The sequence below is a fragment of the Acinonyx jubatus genome, chromosome D4 (genome assembly GCF_027475565.1).
Source record: "Acinonyx jubatus isolate Ajub_Pintada_27869175 chromosome D4, VMU_Ajub_asm_v1.0, whole genome shotgun sequence".
Classification (NCBI taxonomy): domain Eukaryota; kingdom Metazoa; phylum Chordata; class Mammalia; order Carnivora; family Felidae; genus Acinonyx; species Acinonyx jubatus.
This window is the reverse complement of record NC_069391.1, coordinates 7994840-8014471: the sequence shown is the minus strand read 5'-3', so window position 1 is coordinate 8014471 and position 19632 is coordinate 7994840. Positions and strand designations below refer to the sequence as shown.

At 57.1% G+C, this 19632-nt stretch overlaps 2 protein-coding genes and 1 long non-coding RNA gene across 8 annotated transcripts in view; 2 read left to right on the top strand and 1 right to left on the bottom strand.

The window, feature by feature from the left end:
* Positions 1-5286, bottom strand: part of SH2D3C (SH2 domain containing 3C) — a 29968-nt gene extending 24682 nt beyond the window's left edge. For 2 of the 4 annotated variants that reach the window (XM_053204574.1, XM_015062405.3), the window contains exon 1: positions 862-2650. Coding sequence is in view for 2 of the 4 variants with exons in the window: in XM_015062404.3 (XP_014917890.3) it covers positions 2696-3167; positions 5114-5150 (509 nt within the window). In the remaining 2 variants the exon portion in view is untranslated. Of the gene's footprint in view, positions 1-861; positions 2651-2695; positions 3168-5113 lie in introns of those variants that run through there. The other 2 variants (XM_015062404.3, XM_015062410.3) reach the window with 2 other exon arrangements.
* The window catches only part of LOC128312100 (uncharacterized), a 33430-nt gene extending 26596 nt beyond the window's left edge, over positions 1-6834 (top strand). For 2 of the 3 annotated variants that reach the window (XR_008290928.1, XR_008290926.1), the window contains 2 exons: positions 3658-3715; positions 6491-6834. This is a non-coding gene — a long non-coding RNA (uncharacterized LOC128312100). Of the gene's footprint in view, positions 1-3657; positions 3716-3916; positions 4875-6490 lie in introns of those variants that run through there. The other variant, XR_008290927.1, reaches the window with a different exon arrangement.
* A 4235-nt stretch (positions 6835-11069) lies between these two features.
* On the top strand, positions 11070-15726 carry CDK9 (cyclin dependent kinase 9). Its single transcript, XM_027035195.2, has 7 exons — positions 11070-11774; positions 12248-12329; positions 13089-13179; positions 13523-13689; positions 13808-13979; positions 14137-14285; positions 14780-15726. The coding sequence occupies exons 1-7, from the start codon at positions 11326-11328 to the stop codon at positions 15143-15145; spliced, it is 1476 nt and encodes a 491-aa protein (XP_026890996.2). The 5' UTR covers positions 11070-11325; the 3' UTR covers positions 15146-15726.
* The last annotated feature ends 3906 nt before the right edge of the window (positions 15727-19632 follow it).

Here is a 19632-nt window from a genome sequence, read left to right as displayed (position 1 = left end):
CTGGGGAATGGGGCCCCAGTCTTGTTCAGTGGCAATTCTCAAATGCCCTCCTCCCCAGGTTGGATGTACCCTCAGAGATCATCCCAGACCCATCTGGGCTGCTGGGGAGATTTAAGGCCCAAAGTAGGGCAGGGCAAATCTGAGATCACACAGGCAAAGCAGCTCTCCTGACTCTGGGACACAGGGCTGGGCTTCAGGGACTCCTGGAAGAAACATTTCATTTCTAGCCTCCTGCTTGGCTTGGAGGGCAAGTGGGGACACTGGGTCTCAGGACACCAGGAGGGGGCTCAATCTGATCTGCTAACCCGACCCCACCTCAGGACCATTGGACACTCTGGATGATTGGGGGATGGAAGGCAGTCTCTCTATTTCCTCCACCAGCTCTAGGCCAGGCCTGATGCTGGAGGCACTGCCAGGACCACCAGGGCCCCTGCCCACAGAGGAGGAAGGCTGGGTCCTAGACTTGGCATTCTCAAGGTTTCTCAGGACCATTCTTCCCAGAGGCCCTGGCCCTGTGGGAGGGGAACAGCCTGCCCAGCCTTTAAGGGCATGGTCCAGGAAGGTGGAGTTAAACCCTGGGTCTAACTAACCTTCACTGCTGTGGAGAACCGGGCAAATAATCTCCCTTTACTCATCTGTAAAATGGGGATGATAAACGTGCCCCTCTTCCGGGGCTGTTGTGAGGAGTAAATACCCAGCCTGTGCGAGGGCAAGGCAGGGACAGAATTACACCAAAAGAAAGTTTAAAAGTCCCTGATGCTAACGGGCATCCTGGTATGTTGGTTGCCCCAGGGGCACCGATTTCCCCTCAAACCATTGCCATCCCCGCATGCCCTCCTCAGGCCCAGCTCGGTCACTCACCCTCTGGGTCCCAGTGACGGACATCTTCGTCCCACTGCAGTCATGGTTCCCCCGCAGTCACTGCCTGAAGCCTGGGTACCTCCTCAGCCCGAGGGCTCCCGCCTTTCTCAGGCCAGGGAGCGCTGAAGCGCAGAGCAGTACTCCGGGGGCGGAGCCTGACCTGTAGACCACGCCCCGGGCACGCCCCTCGCCCTCTGCCGGGGGCCGCCCCACAGCCTACACCTCCCGCTAGGAAGGACACGCCCCGCCTCGGGAACGCCCTTCCGCCTCCTGTCTCGCTCCTCCTCCTACCCCCATCTGTTAGCGTCCGAGGCCGGGAAGGCCACGCCCCCCGGACACACCCCTCTGCCTTGACCCGCCCCGTTCCAACACCACCTTCCCTCAGCAGTCCGCCTGGCAGCCTGAAAGGGCCACGCCCCCAGACACGCCGCTCCACCCGCCCCTTTCCTGCAAACTCGCAAGGCACGTCTCAGACCCTAGGCTGCCTCAGAACGCCCCAGAACCTATCAGGCCTTCTCCCCTGCATACAATCCTTGCTCTTCCACGCTCAAATGAGGCTGAACTAAGGAGGGGACGGCACAAGACAGCAGCCTGGAACAGCCAGGGATGATGGAAAAACATTTACTGTTGGTGGTGTGCTAGGCACTTTGCTAAGATTTTAAAAGTCCTGTATGTGACTCTTGATTCTCATCATGCCCTACAAGGTAGGTGCTATCATTATGCCATTTATCAGCTGAGGAAACGGACACTCAGAAAAGGAAACAGATTTATCCCAGGTCATGCAGTCAGTAAGAGGCAGAGTCTGGACTAGATTCATTCTGAAACTTTACAAAGTCTTGCTCCCCATTGAACAGAGGTTAGACTCAATTACCCCAGCACACAGAAACTGTGCTTGGTGTCTCAGGGCAAAGCCATTCCAGAGAGGTCTCAGAACTGGCCCTAGAGTTACTTTTGCTCAGCTGGGGTTTTTTCCCCTCTTTATTTCAATAAGTACATCTGACCAGTGTGGTTTAGACCCAGGGTCTGAGGGTTGAAAAGCTGGAGACTCCTGTGGTTGAGATTGAGGGGTCTCCCAAGGGCACGAAGCACACAGCTGTACAGCTTAGAGGGTGGTGGGTACAATGTGAGAGATGAGTGTGCAGCCATTGGAGGCGGGCAGTTTCTGCTCAAATCCAGCTCTACCACCTTGCCTGAGTCTCAGTCTCTCCATCTGTAAGATGGGTCTCATGATATAACGATAAATGCTTTTACAGAGCGTTTGGTGAGTAACATATGTTTTGACACCCAGTAGAATGGGTGCTAGGGTCATATCATCACTATGTGTATTTTTGCATGAACTCAGCTCACCCTATAACCAAGTGAAGTGGCAACCAGGGGGAGCAGTGTTGTCCAGTAGAACTAAAGGTGATTTGGGTGTGGGGGTCCTGGGCAGGGATCCAGCGACTGGGCCTGGGGCTCAGCCGGCTCCTGGAGGCTGCCTAGGGCGAGTTCAAATCTCACCTTTGTCATTTGACAGATGTGCAACCTGCCTGGGGCAGATGACTTTGCCTCTCTGAATCTTCGGTTCCTCATCCGTCATATGGAAATGACAGAATCTCCTCCCCAGTTGTTTTTGTTTTGTTTTGTTGAGAATTAATTGCAAGTGAAAGACCAAGCATAGTGCCTGGTCTGTAGTAAGCACTTGGTTCATGTGTAGGGTTTTTATTCCCCCTAGAAGTGTGTTTTGTGTGTGTGGGGTGGGGGAGGGGCTCCTCTCCAGGCTCTATTGGCAGGAGGTTGGAGGCACCCTTCCCGCAGATTTCACTCTCACCCCCACCCCACTGTGGGCACCTACCTTTCCGGAGGCACATTCCTGGGAGCTGTTTCTTCTTTTCTGTCTGCGCTGGGATCCTCAGGCTCTCCCGTGGGGCCCATTACGGAAGGGTTGGGTCCCACTGCTGGGGTGTCCTCCAGGGGGGCATTGGTCCCCACCACCACCTCCTTGGCAGCCTCCAGGCCTGGAGGGTTGGGCAGATCTTGGGGCACCAGGTGGGATTCAGAGCCCACCTCCTTGGTCTCCCGGGTAGCCTGTTGATCACGAGACTTCTTGGTGCCGTGGCGAGGCATGGTGCCCATGTGGCTGTACATGTCACTGGAGCGGGCATAGGCTGGGGGGCTTTGTGGGACAGTCATCATGTCATCCTGTGTAGCCTCAAAGGTGTCTCGCTCCAGGTGGGACCGGATACTGATGGAGGCTGAGGACCGTTTCAGAGTGAAAGACCGAGGGAGGTTGGAGAGACTCCCGAGGCCCTTGAACTTGAAGAACTCTGGCAGAGGAAGTGGGGGGAGGGAGGGCAAGGGGAAGACATGAGTTAACGCCAGCAGCAATAATAAAAAATACATGTCGTTCTTCTGACTGAGGGTTCAAGGAGGGTCAGGGCTTCTCTGACACTCCCTTTGTTCCCGTAGAACAACATGCAGCTCTAGAGTCACACAGACCTGAGCGACCGTCCCTGCTCTTCCACATCCTTGCTGTGTGACTTTCAGCAAGTCACTTGACCCTTCTGAGCCCCATTCTCCACATTAGCAAAATAGGGATTGTGGTGCCCACCTCCTATGGACAGCAGAACTGAAGGAAAGCATGTAAATAACAGACTTAATATGGTGCCTGGCACCCAGAATATCCTGGAGAAGTTATGAAGGCAATGACGATGATTGCAGTGAACGCCTCTGCATTGGTCAGCTATGCTTCATGCATTACATCACTGAGTTCCCAGCATAACTCAATGACACAAGCTTAATTTCCCTTTTCTGCAGATAACGAAGCGGAGGTCAGAGCTGTGGAAAGACCCGCCCGAGGTGGCATCGTGGGCAGGTGAAGCATGTTTGTGTGGTCGTGGGGTGGGGTGAGTGAGGAGGGGCTGTTTGAGCACCAGGGACAGGGGATGAAATGAGAAGGGGGTTGTTGGGAGCCTGGGGGGCCCACTCTCTGAGGTTCTGTCCTTCCTGTCAGCTGAGCCCACGGTGGGGACTCAGGCGGCAGGGCTTGGGTGATACCATCTCCCCGTTTCCGCAGGGGTGCCTGTGAGTTCCCTCCTCCTTGCCCCCAGCTGTGGGACTGTCCCTCCTCTAAGCCACCACCCTCTGACAACCCTATGGCCTCCAGGCGAGTGAAAAGGAAAAACTCTGGCATTTTCCACTTCCTAGGTACCCTCTGCCTTCTCAGGTCCTCACCACGATGCCCCCATTGATGAGAGAGGAAACTGAGGCCCAGAGAGGGGAGGGACTTGCCCAGGGTCACACAGCAAGGCTGAACCCTGATGAGGGGCTCAGGGCTCTGGACTGCTGGGGTCAGTGTTCTGGGGCTTTCCCCCCAGCCCTGCCCACCCTCGACTGTCTTAGCCTCTGCCTCCTGACAAACACTGTCAGAAAGTCCTGAGGCTCTGCTCTAAGAAAGCTATACCTCTGGGCAGAATTGTGCCAATTGCCAGGAGGAGGGCCAAGAACCGTTGTCTCCTGGGCACTGGGGGATCTGGAGGAAACAGTAGTGGGACAGGGAGGGAAACCGAGGTGAGTCCAGGAACATGGGATTGAGCCCTGCTGGGCAGCCCCATATGATTCAAAGCATGTCTCTGGGGCCCAGTATTTTCATCTGTGGAATGCATCTTAATCCTGGCCCTGTACACCCCCACCCACCACCCCCCCTGTGCTGTTAACGGTCAAGTTGAAGGGCTCAGGGGAAGCAAAAGTTGGCTGAGACCCGGAGGAGACTGACTTGGGGAAACAGAGCCTTGGTCAGGGTGACCCCTCATCGAGCTGCCCTGGGTCCCAGCGTCACTGCTGGTGGGGACATGGGGCAGCTTCTCCTGGTGCACCCATACCCACTCCGGCCCCAGGAACTTCCAACTGAGCCCCCGGGTGAACCAATTCCAGGGGCAGGGCGTGGAGCATGTGGAGGTCTTCCCTTGCCCGGCCCCATGAGGTCCAAGGAAACCAGAGATGGTCACACCCACAAATGGTGAGACAGAGAAACAGAGACTGGCAGAGCAGAGATGGAGAACCGAACCAGCTAGAGACAGAGAGAGCTTTGGGGCCAGAGTGACAGAGGGAAGGCGACAAGGAAACCCAGAAGCAGAGAACTCCAGAGAGGGATAGAGATGGACAGAAAGAGAAACAGAAACCAGACAGTGATAAAGAAGCAATGCAGAGAGAGACTGAGATGGATGGACAGACAGAGAGATGAAGGGCAGTGCAAAGGGCACCCTGCACTCACTGAACTTTCTGCTGGCTTTCTTGGGTCCCTCTGTCATCTTGGCGGGTCGTGTAAAGCCCCTGGCCAGCGGGCAAGTGGCCGCTCTCGACTCCGGACATCAACGTTGAGGTTCTTCCCTCACCTCCCCTTCCCCTTTCTTGCACCCTCTTGCTGCTCGTTTCCTCTGTGTATTTTTAAACCAGTGAAACTCCCACAGCTCCACCCTCCCCATCCTCTCCACGGGGGCGGGCCAGGGCCTCCCCCACTCCAGGCCCCCATGGGCTGCCTCCTTGACCTTGGCTATTGGGGGGGAGAGGGGGGCAGGGGGCAGACCACAAGCCCATGGGACCCGGAGGGCCTGGGGGGACAAACCACAGGCCCTGGGAATGGAGCCCACTGGGTGGGGGCTGTGGGGGGGACCCGCTGACAGCTGTCAGGGGGTCTGGCCAGCGGCTGGAAGGGTGCTGGGAGCCAGGCCAGCCCACAGGGCAGTTTGTTCTAAGCCTCAGTGCCTGGGGAAGGACTGGGAGCAGTGAAGAGTGCTGTGGTTAGGCCTGTGGCCCTGGGGACCACCCACACCCAAGTTCAAATCTTGGCTGGCTACTTTGTCACCGTGTAATCCTGGCTAGGCCACTGACTTCCCTGAGCCTCAGTTTCCTCACTGTGAGCAGGAGGTATTTGCAATGCCCACCTCACAGGGTCCAGTTCGGTGTGAAGCCTGGCACAGAATCGGTGCCCACCAAGGCATGATCATTCCTTTTTAATCCAGGGGGACACGGTGGCAATTTGGTCCACCACACCCTTTATACAGGGATGGGGGGATCTGGAGCACAGACGGGCAGAGGGAGTGCCCCAGGTCATCTGGCAGGTTGGTGGCACAGACAGGGCTACATCTCACCCTTCTAGACCCCTCAGCCCACAGTCTGATGCTTTTCCAGCCTACAACGTGTGTGCGTGTGTGTGTCACACGGGCAGGACAGAGATGAGGAAATGAAACTTCCCTACACAGATTGTCCCAGACACCTGTGGAGGCTGTCAGCAGCTGCAGGGGTTGGGGTGGCCACAAGGCCAGGAGTTTCAAATCCCAGCTCTGTGTACTGCGCATAAGTTACTCCTGCCTCTGAAGCCCCAGTCAACTGATCTCAAGAATGGGCACAAATGCAAGGTACACAATTAACTCACAGAGGCTCCAGCACGATTGGACATTATTATCCTGGCCCCCAGGCTAGCAACCGAGCCTATGAGAGAGGGAGTCCAAGGGCAGATGGGGCCCCTCCTGCATCCTCAGCAAAAATAATGATGACTAACGTCTTCTGATCAGTTAGTTCATTCCAGCCAGAAAGCTCAGTCCTTCTGTCCTAAGAGGTAGATGTTGTTTCTCTTGCCCCCATTTTACAGATGTGGAAACTGAGGCTCCCCGAAAGTCAACTTACCTGGCATTAGGGCCTACTTGTCCAGCTATGGAGGCTGAGGTCCTAACTTCCACTCCTACACTCCGGAAACCCCCTGGCAGCTGGATGATGGGCCCTGGTGGGGGAAGCATCTGACTGAACCTTCTTAATGGGTTGAGAGGGAAACCGAGGCCCTGAGGGGGAAAAGGGACACAGCCTGAGAGATCAAGACATCAGAGTCCTGCTCACAGACAGACCTGGATGGGAACAGTGTTCAAAGCTCACATGAAAGAATGAGGTTTCTCGGTCACGGATTTGGGAAGAGAAGGTCCCTCTACTGAGCCCTGACCATGAGCCAGGCATGGAGGTAAAAACCTCCACAGATTGTCCGTTGAGTCCCTACGACCGACCTGTGAGGCGAATGCTGGTACTGTCCCATTTCACAGATGAGGTAACTGAGGCTAAGGAGGAGCAGAGACTAGACCCCCAGGTGTCCTAGCTCCCAAGCCGGTGCTCCCTCCCTCCTCCAGTTGTCAGAAGAGAGAATAGGGCCGGTGGCCTGGCGGTAGTGAGGGGTCTTCCTCGTGGAAGGCAGCGGGTGGTTCCCCTTGGCTTCTCTCCCAGGAGGCAGTCCCAGGGACTTGGGCTAAGTGCTGGGTTTCTGTCACTCCCGCCTCACTGTGTGACTCTGCCCCAGACCCTTTACCACTTTGGGTCTCAGTTTCTATCTGTGAAACAGGGTCAAAGTAGCTCCCAGTTCCAGGGGTTGCTGGGAGGATGAAATGAGAAAATGTGAGCCCAGGCTAGTGCACTGTGGCCTCAGCAGCGCCCCCTCCCCGCCATGGTTGTGGCTGAGGGATGGGGGTGGTTCAGGCCAGGGGCGGATTGGCATAGGCCAAGAAGACCCCAGGGGAAGGCACGTGGTGGGAGAGCTGGGAGCCCCGGCCACAGGGAGGCCGTGTTGCTGCAGGTACAGCGAGAGTGCTAGCTAGGCCCGTGCTGCCGCCGTTGGCCCCGGGCGCCAGCGCAATTGCCCGTCCCTGGGAGAATGAATGGGGCTCAGTGTGGCGGCTCCACTGAGCTCAGAGCCCCCTTTGTGCTGCCTTGAGTGGCCGTTGGGAGTGCGGCTGGGGACCTGCCGGCGGGTGGCTGTCCCCCAGGCCCTCCTCAGCCTGCGTTGGAGGCCGGCCCAGAGCAGCCCGCACTCCACAGCCCTGAACACACAAGTGCTTTCGTGCCTCCAGGCTTCGGCTTGGGCTGGACCCACACCCAGAATGCTGCTCTTCCCTCCACCGGCTGGCAGTTTTGCTTCTGTGCGGTCGGGGCTCCGGGTCCAGACTGAGCCATGGTGCCCCAGGGAACCCTCCTCTGGTTTCTGTCCCCTCCCTCCTGCCCCTTTCCCCCCCCATCTGTGACTCCCTTGCCCCCAGTTTGGCCAGGTACCATTAGGTCTCGACGTCACAGTCGAAGGCATTGGCCCCAGGCACGCGGGATCATGCAGTCCCCACGTGCATGATCTTGGGCAAGTCGTGCTACCTCTCTGAGCCTCGTTTTCTCCCTTCAGTAAAATGAGACCAATACAACATCCCTCACACGGTCCTGTCCCATCCCGTGGCAGTGAAATAAAAGTTATACTGCGAGTATTACCCATATTACATTCACTTGCGTCTTCACTTGCATGTTCCAAACAGACCTCATGCCCCCTCAGAGGAGAATTTGCCTTCCACATGTGTATTGGCCCCACGCCTGCCATAGGTCTTAGTCTTTCCCCGGCTCCATCCAGTTGTCTGGTACTGAGGCTGGTGACGAATGACCCTGGGTTTTGGAAGCAGAGACCTGGCTCTGAATCCCAGATTTACAGCTTCCTGGTTGTGTGGCCTTGGGCAGGGCACGTGACCACTCCGAGTCTCAGTTCCCTCTTCTGTAAGTTGGGCCCAATTCCAGCAACCTCCTAAGAGGGGAGCTGTAAAGCCCCAGGGAAATGACACGTATCAACACAGGGCCGGGTACAGAGTCAGCACCCAGCTGGTGTGGGCAGAATGTCCATGGTCTACAGGGCCGCAAGCATCACACTACAATCCTCTGCCCGGTGTCTCCCTATCCAGCACCCCTTTCTCTTCCCGGGACGTACGAGCAGCCAAGATCAGCCCACCCACGAGCCTGTCTTCTCCTTCCCTCCCTATGCCCGCCCCCCGCCCCCCCCAACCTCATCCCTGCTCAGGGGAGGAAAACAGAAGGTCTAGGCCAGAGTCAAACAGCAGGCCAATGATTCCCTCTTCTACTCTGTGCCTCAGTTTCTCTGTTAAATGCCAGCGGGACCAGAGGCTCTCACAGAGTCCAGTCGGTTAGTCAGCAAACTGACAAACTGGCCAGTGCCTGGCTTTGCAGGCTTAGCTGATCCGTGGAGGCAGGAAACATTTTCCTCAAACTAGCAAATCAGAAGTCAGTCAGTGAGAAATCATTTCCAGTGAGGACCTCATTTCTTCGCCCTTCCACCTGGATGATCCGGGACCCCATGCCTGGACAGCGCAGGTGGCCTTCTGAAGAGTTCCCTACTGCTTCTGCCAAGGGGAGCGGAGGGCCCGAAGCTCTGAGGGGAAGTGACTGGCGGATGTTGGGGTTCAGGGCAGGGGTGGTGGGGTGGAGGTGACAACACCGGAACATCTGCTGAGGCGTCTGCCCACAGGATGTGACTTAGGGAGAGCTCGTGGGAAACAGGCAGGGGACCCATCCAGCCTGAGTCTGATGGTGGAGGCCACCCAAAACCATGGTAGGCCCCCAATACTACCATCCCCTCCCATACCCCCCGTGGGCATCCAGAATACCTAGGCCAGCGGTGCTCTGTCATGGCTGTAGCCTTAACTCTGCCCACAGCCCAGACGGGTGGGGGCCCTGATATGGCTCAGTGCTTGGAGTTTGTGCCAGACTGACCTGGTTCAAATCCCAATGTGGCTGCCGGTCAGCTGTTTGACCCTGGCCAGGGGATGTTGCCTCTGAGTCTCAGTGTCCTTATGTGTACAAGAGAGGTGATAACAGTAGCCATCTCATATAGCTGAGTGAGAGTTAATTACCATAAAGTGCTGAATGTATGCTCTGGACCATTTATTTTGCCTCAACAAATTGTAATTGCTAGTTATTATTTTTTTCCCTCCTTGCCCTTCTCACCCCCAATTTAGCCAATGGCCTCCCTGCTTCCACAGTGTACCCATGAAGCTGATCCCAGATCATTCCCTGACATGTCTCCTGACTGCCTAAAACACTTGATGGCCTCACACTCCCCTCAGGAGGGGGCTCACTGTTGCTTGGCTGACCCTTGAGCCTCCGCCTCCCCCCCCTCCCCCAACAGGGTCTCTTGGGACACCAGGATCACCAGACCTGCAAGGCCAAGCCATGGAGGATAAGACAGGAAACTGGGTGCCATTGAGGGGTACCACACTGCAGGTAGGAAGGTCCAGGGAATTAGGAAACAACAGGAGGAAGAGTCCTGCAGCCACAGCCCTGGAGGGAGCTGGAAAGAGCCTCCAATATCACAATTTGGGTTTTCCTGAAGACAGAGGAGGTAGAAAGCACAGCTTTGCTGTGGGCTGATTGTTGAGTAGAGCTGGAGGAACGATCAAGAGGCTCCTGAGCTGGGAAGATTATCAGGAAGATGCTGGGGAAGGGGTGGAGTAGGAGAAGGGGGCATAGGGTCAGAGAAGATGGGTGGTGGGCATGGTGCCTGGCATGACAGCAGGCCTCAAACGGCACCATTATTATATCCCTGGCCATACTGTAAACAGCCTGACTCAGAAGAATCTTCTTCAGACAGACCAGGTTCCAGTCCCAGCGCTGTCACTCTGACCTTGAGCAAATGACCTCACCTGTCTGAGTCTCAATATCCTCTTCTGTAAAATGGGTTAGTGATCCTGACTATTGGGTGGTTGATTCAGGATTCAGCAGGAACGCCCAGCAATTCCTGAGCACACAGGGGATTCGGAGTAAATACCAGCTATTTTTGTAATTACTGACCCGGGGTTGACCAGCTCGGGCACAGCTGATGGGGGACCGGGCTCCTGTGGGCTTCATCCTTGACTGCCAGAGAACAGGGGGTCCGGGACTGTAAGGCCCAGGCGTTGCTCTCTCGCCGCCTCCAGTGTCGCCGCGCCCCCTAGCGGCCGTCGGTTGCCATGTCAACGGCGGGTGGCTGGGGCCCGGGGAGGTGGCGGCGGGGGCCGTTCTCTCCTCCCAGGACCGGAGGCCGCTCCCTCGGCGCCTCCCGCCTTCGCCTGTGGAGGGGCACTCTGAGCCAGGGAGAAAAGGGCTCTCCGCAGCAGCTGGCATGTGGGGGTAAACTGAGGCACGCGGCGAGGCGCCCCGCAGCCAGGTGTGGAGCGCGGGGCCCCACCTCCGAACGCGGAGGAGGGGCCGCGGGCGGTGACGCGACGAGGGCGGCCGGCGGACAGCGGGCGAGCGGGCAGGCGGCGGCGGCGGCGGCGGCGGCGGCGGCGGCGGCGGCGGCGGCAGGTGCGGCCGCGGAGGGTGGGAGGGAGGAGGGAGGGGGCGGGCGGAGGGGGAGGGGAGGGCGAGGCCGGGGCACCTCCCCCTTTATAACGCGCCCCCTCCCGGGCTCTCGGGCCGCCTCCTCGTCGGCTCTTTCCGTCTCGCCCCCTCGCCCGGCCGCCCCGGGCCCGGGCCCGGCCAGGGAGCCCCCAGGCCGCGGCTCGGGGGCCACCCCCTCGCCCGCCGCCCCGCGCAGCCCGGCGGAGGCGGCGCCGTCGGAGGAGGAGGAGCAGGGCACTGCGGCTGGCCCCGGATCGGGCGCTAGAGCGGCAGCGGCTTCGGCAGCAGCGGCGGCCCGGGCCGATGCAGCGGGACGCACCGCCCCGAGCCCCAGCCCCGGCGCCCCGGCTCCCCGCGCCCCCGATCGGGGCCGCCGCCAGCAGTGGCGGCGGCGGAGGCGGGGGCAGTGGCGGCGGCGGAGGCGCCTCTGCAGCTCCGGCTCCTCCTGGCCTCCCGGGAACTACAAGTCCCAGGGGGCCTGGCGGCGGGCGGCGGGCGGAAGAGGCGGGGTCGGCGCCGCGAGGCCGGAAGTGGCTGTGGAGGCGGAAGTGGCGCGGCCGCGGAGGGGCCTGGAGCACGGCGGCGGGACCCGGAGCGGGAGCGGCGGCGGCGGCGGCGGCTGGGGGCGGCGGCGGCGGCGGCGGTGCACTGGAGGCGGCCATGGCAAAGCAGTACGACTCGGTGGAGTGCCCCTTTTGTGATGAGGTGACCAAATATGAGAAGCTCGCTAAGATCGGCCAAGGCACCTTCGGGTAAGGCTGTACCCCCGGGGGACCGGGAGCCCTGGGCCTGCAACTCTCAGGGCCGACGTCGGGATGCCCAGGGCCGGGCCCAACGTGGTCGGGAGGCCACAGAGCACCAGACGTGTCTCCTGGTCTCTCTAGGCCGCGCCGCAGCCCGCCTGGGCCTGACGGAGCCGGCTGGCGGGGAGGAGCCTGAGGCCCGTGATGGGGGGCGGGGAGGGGTTGCAGAGAGGAGCTTGTGAGGGGAGCGGGCTCTCCAAGAGAAGCCTGGGTGAAGAGTCCGAGGAAAGGAAGTAGAGGCTTGGAGAGGGACCGCAGATAGCGGGAGGATGGGGCGGGCAGAGTAGGCGAGTGCCCTGAGTACCCGGCCCAGCCCCGCCCGGGGAATCCCTTTTTTCTTCCCTCCTCCTCAGGTGGGGGAGGGGCGGGCCCTGCAGAAACGGCCTGATGAAACCTCTTGGGTCCCCCCTCTCGGCCTGCAGGGAGGTATTTAAGGCAAAGCACCGTAAGACCGGCAAAAAGGTGGCTCTGAAGAAAGTGCTGATGGAGAACGAGAAGGAGGGGGTGAGTACGGGCGGGGTGGGCGGGCCTGCCGTCTCCTCTCGGCTCGGGGTTGGGTTTCCACCCTGCTTCTGCTAGGGCTCTCACGTCGGGAATCAGTGTAGGTGTGGTAGTTTGGGAGTTTCCATATTCCAGGGAATTTGACTTCGTAGTTCAATTTTTTTGTTCAAACGTTTTAGAGCCTTTGATATTTCATTTTTAGGTAAATACGGTTGGGGCCAGGAGGGGGAGCTCATGCTTGCAGAGTGCGCCTCGGTTCCTCAAGTTAGGAAGCTTTTAAACACTCTGTCCTTAGCGTTTATTTTGCGTAGCATAAAAAGAAATTCCATGCAGTGGGCTTCAAAGGGTGATTGGTACTCGGTTGTAAAGGAACAGCCCATTTAGCTGTAGTCCAGCTTCCCAGAGACCTGATTCTTAGCAAGGAAATGTCTTTGAATAGCTGTTTTTGTTCCCACCTAGTAAGTTAAACACAGGCATAGAGCTAAATTTAAGGGTTGAAGAAAGTGTGGAGCCTTTGGTGACTAGCAGTGAAGTGTTAAGTACCACTGTTTCAGTTCATCGTCTCAAAGCAGTTCCTTGAGGGTTGCGTACTACTCTTAACACGCATTTTACAGATAAGACATCTGAGACTGCTGATCTCAGAGCCTGTCACCTTACTCTCTTTCCCAACCTGTGCCCCTTAACTGTGGAGCTCTTGGCTCGATCGTGAGTCTGTAGTTCACTCGCTCACCTTTGACCACCTCCTGTCTTTCTCCCACTCAGTTCCCCATCACAGCCCTGCGGGAAATCAAGATCCTCCAGCTTCTAAAACACGAGAACGTGGTTAACTTGATTGAGATCTGTCGAACCAAAGGTAAGTTGTTTGGATCGGGTCTCCATCTTCAGATGGGGAAAATGAGGCTTACCCGTCCCAAGGCTTTGTTTGTAAAGTTGGAAGCGGACACGCTTAAATTGCCTCTTCTTAACCCAGACCTACCGACTGTGACTGCTTTCCCGGGTCCTTTCGTCATAGCTCTTGCTGCCCCGGGGCCTGCCACAGCACCCGGCCTGGAGGAGGCACTCAGCAAATAGTTGACCAGTGAAGGAATGCACAGCCGGTTACCTGAGTGTCCGTGGGTTGGCTGTGGGAAGATAAGTTGCACATGGGCTTTTATACTTTCTTTTTCTCACCCCCTTGCCCGTTCTTCCCGTCTCAGCTTCCCCCTATAACCGTTGCAAGGGCAGCATATACCTAGTGTTTGACTTCTGCGAGCATGACCTTGCGGGGCTGCTGAGCAACGTCTTAGTCAAGTTCACGCTGTCCGAGATCAAGAAGGTCATGCAGATGCTGCTCAACGGCCTCTACTACATCCACAGAAACAAGGTGGGGGGCAGAGTGGGGGAAGAGACCGAGGCTGGGGTTGGCCTCCGCTCCCACTGCAGGGTGGATGTGCCTGAAGGGCCCTCGGAAACCTGATCGAGCCGTCTTGTGCTTCCTGCAGATCCTGCACAGGGACATGAAGGCGGCTAACGTGCTCATCACCCGCGACGGGGTCCTGAAGCTGGCAGACTTCGGGCTGGCCCGGGCCTTCAGCCTGGCAAAGAACAGCCAGCCCAACCGCTATACCAACCGTGTGGTGACGCTCTGGTACCGGCCCCCGGAGCTGTTGCTCGGTGAGGACTCCCGAGCGGGCAGAGGGGGGCAGGGGCTGGGCACTTACCCGGCCTCAGTCCCCCACTGCCAGGGCTTCTTGAGCCGCCGGCCCTGGGGCATTGCGTCTCAGGAGGCCCTCGGGCTCAAGGGGCCCTCCTGGTGCGCTCTTCTTCCCAGGGGAGCGGGACTACGGCCCCCCCATTGACCTCTGGGGTGCCGGGTGCATCATGGCGGAGATGTGGACCCGCAGCCCTATCATGCAGGGCAACACCGAGCAGCACCAGCTTGCCCTCATCAGCCAGCTCTGTGGCTCCATCACCCCTGAGGTGCGTGGCCAGGCTGCAGGTCCCCAGGGTCCCCGCAGGATGCAGAGATCTGGAAGTCCTCCTGGCAAGGGAGGAGTGGGGAGTGGAATGGAAGGAAAGCCCTGGAGAGGTGGCTGGTGGAGGGACAGGGCTGGTGGTCGCTAGAGCCACACGGGCAGTGTTCAGATCTCACCCCCATCGCAGTTCTGTGGCCTCGGGGAGGGCATTTGAATCCCTCACCTCAGGGCTGAGTTTTCTCCTGTGTGAAACAACTACGCCAGTGTCGGGCTTGGTGAAAATATCGTAGGTGACTTGGGTAAAAGGGTGTGGCGCTTGGTGTGTGTCAGGGACACAGTTACTGCTGCTTTCGCTTTGGAGAGGTCCGGTTCGTCCTCCAGGGGTGGTCTGGGAGCATCTGAGAGGAGAAGTTTTAGTCCCTTCCGGTGTCCAACCAGTGGACAAAGCCACGCACCCCCCTGAATTGACGCCGTCCTCTCCCCATGCCTCCCGCCCAGGTGTGGCCAAACGTGGACAAGTACGAGCTGTTTGAGAAACTGGACCTGGTCAAGGGCCAGAAGCGGAAGGTGAAGGACAGGCTGAAGGCCTATGTGCGTGACCCCTACGCGCTGGACCTCATCGACAAGTTGCTGGTGCTGGATCCCGCACAGCGCATCGACAGTGACGACGCCCTCAACCACGACTTCTTCTGGTCTGACCCCATGCCCTCGGATCTCAAGGGCATGCTCTCCACCCACCTGACGTCCATGTTCGAGTACCTGGCGCCGCCGCGCCGGAAGGGCAGCCAGATCACCCAGCAGTCCGCCAACCAGAGCCGCAATCCCGCCACCACCAACCAGACGGAGTTCGAGCGCGTGTTCTGAGGGCCGGCTGTCGGCGCTTTGCATTAGGGCAGTTTTATTTCTTCTCCTGCTGTGTGACTTGCGTTGTGGAGGTTATGGGGCATTTGAGTTTTCCCTAGTGCGTTATTTTATTTGATCCCCACCCTGGGCACTGGGAACGCCAGCTGAGTGGACTGGAGGAAAGCTTTGGCTGAAAGCCCAGGAGGGCACTGGGGCTGCCCCCCCTGGTTCCCTGGCTTTCGAGATGATGACCAGAGGGTCTCCGTTTACTTTCAGACAGGAATGGGGTGGGAGGAGAGGCACACCCCACCAGTGACTTTGTAAGCGTTCCCAGCGTGACCGGAGCAGGGGACAGGCCCCTGGCCTCTCGTCAGCCCGCCTCTCGAGATGAGAAACTTGCGTGGGGGATGGAACCAGCCTCGGGAATGGGCTGGTCTTGGCCCAGCCCTCGGAAGCGCTGGGGCTGGCAAAAACTTGGTTTCTTCAATAGAAAATTTTATCGTGTTTCTTTTGTTCAGTTGTTTGGAGACATTCCTGGACACAGTTTGGTCAGTTACGATTAAAGTTGACTCTTTTTTTTTTTTTTTTTCACCCCCCACTAAGTGGCTGTGTGCTGTGTTCTGTGTTCAGACCGCCAGCCCTTAACCCTGTGGCCAGCACGCTGGGCCTGCGCATTGAGGTTTGATTTGTCGAGTCTTGACTCTTTTCTTTATCCCCGTTCATGTTTCCGGACGTAATTGCAGAGGACTTTCGTCTTTGTTTTTCTTTTGAGTATCTTCTGGAACACTGGTTATGATGCTCCCTTAGTTCTCTCCACTCAGTGTCCGAGGAAGAGGGAAGACAGTTGCGACAGGGTCGCAGTTCCCTGGAGAGGGAACCCGGGAGGGTCCGCGATAAGCTGCATCTGCAGCAGGGATCCCATCTACTGTGGCTGACAGACACGCTCAAACTTGACTCACAGGCACAGGAGGCTGCAGGCAGAAGGCTCTTAATCAGAACGACAACCGTTAGATCGGTCACTTTGCAAAGGGCCCTCAGGCTGCTGAGTAGTGGGTGGCTTAGGAGAGGCAAGAGAGAAAGGACCAGAGCAGTTGAAGGCTCTCCAGGGTCTTGGGGAGGTGGCGGCCACCTGGATTAGGATGTGAGTGGGCAGGAGGACAGAGAACCGTGTGGCGGTTGGAGTGTCAGGCACAGGAGCTGGAATCCTTGGACGAGAAGCACGTTCTGGTGGATCTGTTTCCTGTGAGCATGAAGCTCAGGACAGACACGTTTGAGGCAAATTCTTCTACATTCTGGTCACAGGAGGATGCCTTTTGAAGGGGGTCCCCAAAGGAAGGTCGGCAAAACCTTTTACCAGAACTGTCCCTGCAGAAATTGACCCAGATCTCAGCTTCACAAAAGGCCAGTAGAAGTAAAAAAAAAAAAAAAAAACAACAACAACAAAAACACCACCACTTGATTAGTACATTGAGTTCTCAGGGCTGCTGTGGGGAATCACAGACTGGGTGGTTTACAACAGAAATGTATTCTGTCACCGTGTCGGAAGCTAGAAGTCTGAAATCCAGGTGTCAGCAGGGTTCGCCGGCGAGGCTCTGCGAGAGAATGTTCCATGCCTGTCTCCTAGCATCTGGTGCCAGCCCTTGACCTTTCTTGGCCTGTACATGTATCTCTCGAGTCTCTGCCTCCCTGCCTCTACCTGCAGCCGGGTCATCTTCTGTGTGCGACTGTCTCTCTGATGAGGACACCAGTCCCTGGATTTAGTATGATCTCTTCTTAACCAGCTACACGTGCAAAGACCTTTTCAAATGAGGTCCCAGTCTGAGGTTCCAGGTGGACCTGAACTTCTATTCAGCTCAGCTAGGAAGGAAGCAAATCTGTTTGGAAACAACGTTGAGGTGTCCTAATGGCTATCGAGTTGGTAGGTTTTGAGTGACCCGATGAGGGAAAATTTCCGGGGCTGGTCTCATGGTTCGAGGTGTGGTTTTTTTTCTCTGAAGGCTAAAAAGCTGCTCTGAAAGAGAGACATGCTCTCTGACCCAGCAGTTCACAGAAGTTTCCACTGACGTACAGGGACCGTACGAATCCTCCCTACCTCTCTGATAGTCTAGTTCCTTCATTCAGCACTTATTGTCTGTGTCTTCCGAGGACCAGGCTTTTCTAGACTCAACACGGCTACAAAGCAGTGGCTACTCCCACCTCTGTGCTACTCACATTCTAGTAGGCTCAAACTAATCTGATGGGATAAATTGTGTGGAAAACGACAAGTGGAATAAGGAAAAGAGTAGGGGTCAGTTGAGGGGCTCCAGGTGACATGGGAGCAGAAATCTCAAGAGAAAGGGGGTACCTGGGGTGGGGGGGTGGAGAGTGGCACCAGCACCAGATCCAAGACCAGGAGGCTTTGAGAGCTTGTGCAGAGGGGGACACGTGTTTAAAAAGTTGCAGTGACTTCAGGGCGCCTGGGTGGCTCAGTCGGTTAAGTGGTTAAGCATCCTGACTTCGGCTCGGGTCATGGTCTCCCAATCTGTGAGTTTGAGCCCCGTGTTGGGCTCTGTACTGACAGCTCGGAGCCTGGAGCCTGCTTTGGCTTCTGTGTCTCCCTTTCTCTCTCTCTCTCTGTCCCTCCCCTGCTTGTGCTCTTTCTCAAAAACAAATAAACATTAAAAAAAAAATTAAAAGGTCGCAGTGACTATGTTGAGACCAACGGGCAGAGCTGGAAGCAGGGGGAGCGGCTGAAGCTGCTGGAATAATCTAGGCATGAGGTGGTGGGGGTTGGGCCAGGTCATTAATACAGCTGGTGGCGAGTGCGTTGATTTACAGGTGGCCGCGAGGGCAGATGTATTTTCAGGTTGGATGTGAGTGTGAATGAAGGGAGTTGAAAGTCCCAGGCTTTGCTGGAGGGATGACGAGGCCGCCATCCGTGAGACGGGAGGCCGAGGGAGGTCAGGCCAACCCACCGGTGGGTCAGCATGGTGATATGGAGGTGACGGATGGACATCCAGTTGAGTGGGCAGGTGTCTGTCTAAAGCTAGCTCAGGGCCCCCAGAATCTGCCAGCACGGTGGTTTGTTAAGGCCCGGGGCAGGAGGGGAGAACAGAGACCACAGCCTCCACAGACGTCCTCAGGGAATCAAGAGCAGCAACCGATGAGGTAAGAAGGGATCAGAGGAGGAGGGTGCTCTTTTTATTTAAAAAAATTTTTTTAATGTTTATGTATTTTTGAGAGAGAAGGCAGAATGTGAGTGGGGGAGGAGCAGAGAGAAAGAGAAATCCAAAGCAGGCTCCAGGCTCTGAGCTGTCAGCACAGAGCCCGACGCAGGGCTGGAACCCACGAGCTGTGAGATCATGACCTGAGCCGAAGTCAGGCGCTTAACCAACTGAGCCGCCCAGGTGCCCCGACAGGAGAGGGTGTTCTGGGGAGGAGGGAGTGGTCACTTGGACAGGTACCGCTGGTGAGTCCAAACGATGGATGGGAGTGAGGGCTGACCAGGCATAGCCATGTGGGGGTCAGTGGTGGGTGGTTCAGACAAAGGCCTGCCGGGAGCAGCAGGATTACGGGAGAACGAGATCTGACTGAAGAAGGGTTGGGGGGGCACCTGGGTGGCTTAGTCGGTTGGGCGTCTGACTCTTGATTTTGGCTCAGGTCTCACAGTCATCACGCTGAGCGTGGAGCCTGGTTAAGATTCTGTCCCTCTGCTGGAGCTCTCCTAAAAAAAAAAAAACAAAAAAACAAAGCAAAAACAACAACAACAACTAAGAAGGATCAGGGGTCCAACTAGTCTTGGATAGTCTAAGAGCCCTGACACTGGAGTGACCCAATAGAGACGACACACGTTGATTCTCGTCCTGTAGACGGAGGGCCATATGGCCAAGTGGACAGCGGCCACACAAGGTCTGTAACCTGAAAGGCTACACCCCTCACCCGTCCTCTGCTACCTCCTCCCAGTATGTCCATGATGTTCAGGGCGGCCCCGTGGGGGGAAAAGCTGGGAAAAACCTCCCTGGGCTTCCGAAAATTAGAGCAGGTCTTCTCCACCTCCAACACACGTCCAGATCTGTGACTCCCAGGCCGGGGTGGGCGCCTCTAAGCAGGCTGACCGGTGATGCCCACACTGCTGGTTGGCATTCGGGCAGCATGCGCAGGCCTGGATGGAATGCTATGCAGTTGTGGAAAAGGATGTGGACTGGACGTATGCGCGCCGGGACAGAAAGATGTTCCAGAAACAACAGCTGGAAAGAGCAGGCTATAAAATATCTGTTCCCTGAAATCATTGTATAAGAAAAATAATCACATGAAACCGTTACCTAGGGTTTTTCTGGATGGTTTTGTTCCTCGTGTTTCTCTGTTTTCTCCTATTTCCTTGATTAATAATTTTACTCACGCAGTCAAACCATATCTTAAAAAAAAGCAGGCCTTGCAGCTGCTGGCTCTGAGCTCCCCAAACACAGAACACCCCAGAGAGGAGGCCTGGACTAACCAGCCTCAAAGCCTGGTGCGCTGGACACGTCCTC

What these genes read in the sequence shown, in the direction of transcription:
- CDK9 (XM_027035195.2), top strand. Translation starts at nt 11,326, where the DNA reads ATGCAGCGGGACGCACCGCCCCGAGCCCCAGCCCCGGCGCCCCGGCTC. An exon ending in TGAGATCTGTCGAACCAAAG is followed by an intron (nt 13,180 to 13,522) that starts GTAAGTTGTTTG and finishes TTCCCGTCTCAG; the next exon opens with CTTCCCCCTATAACCGTTGC. An exon ending in GTGGCTCCATCACCCCTGAG is followed by an intron (nt 14,286 to 14,779) that starts GTGCGTGGCCAG and finishes CCTCCCGCCCAG; the next exon opens with GTGTGGCCAAACGTGGACAA.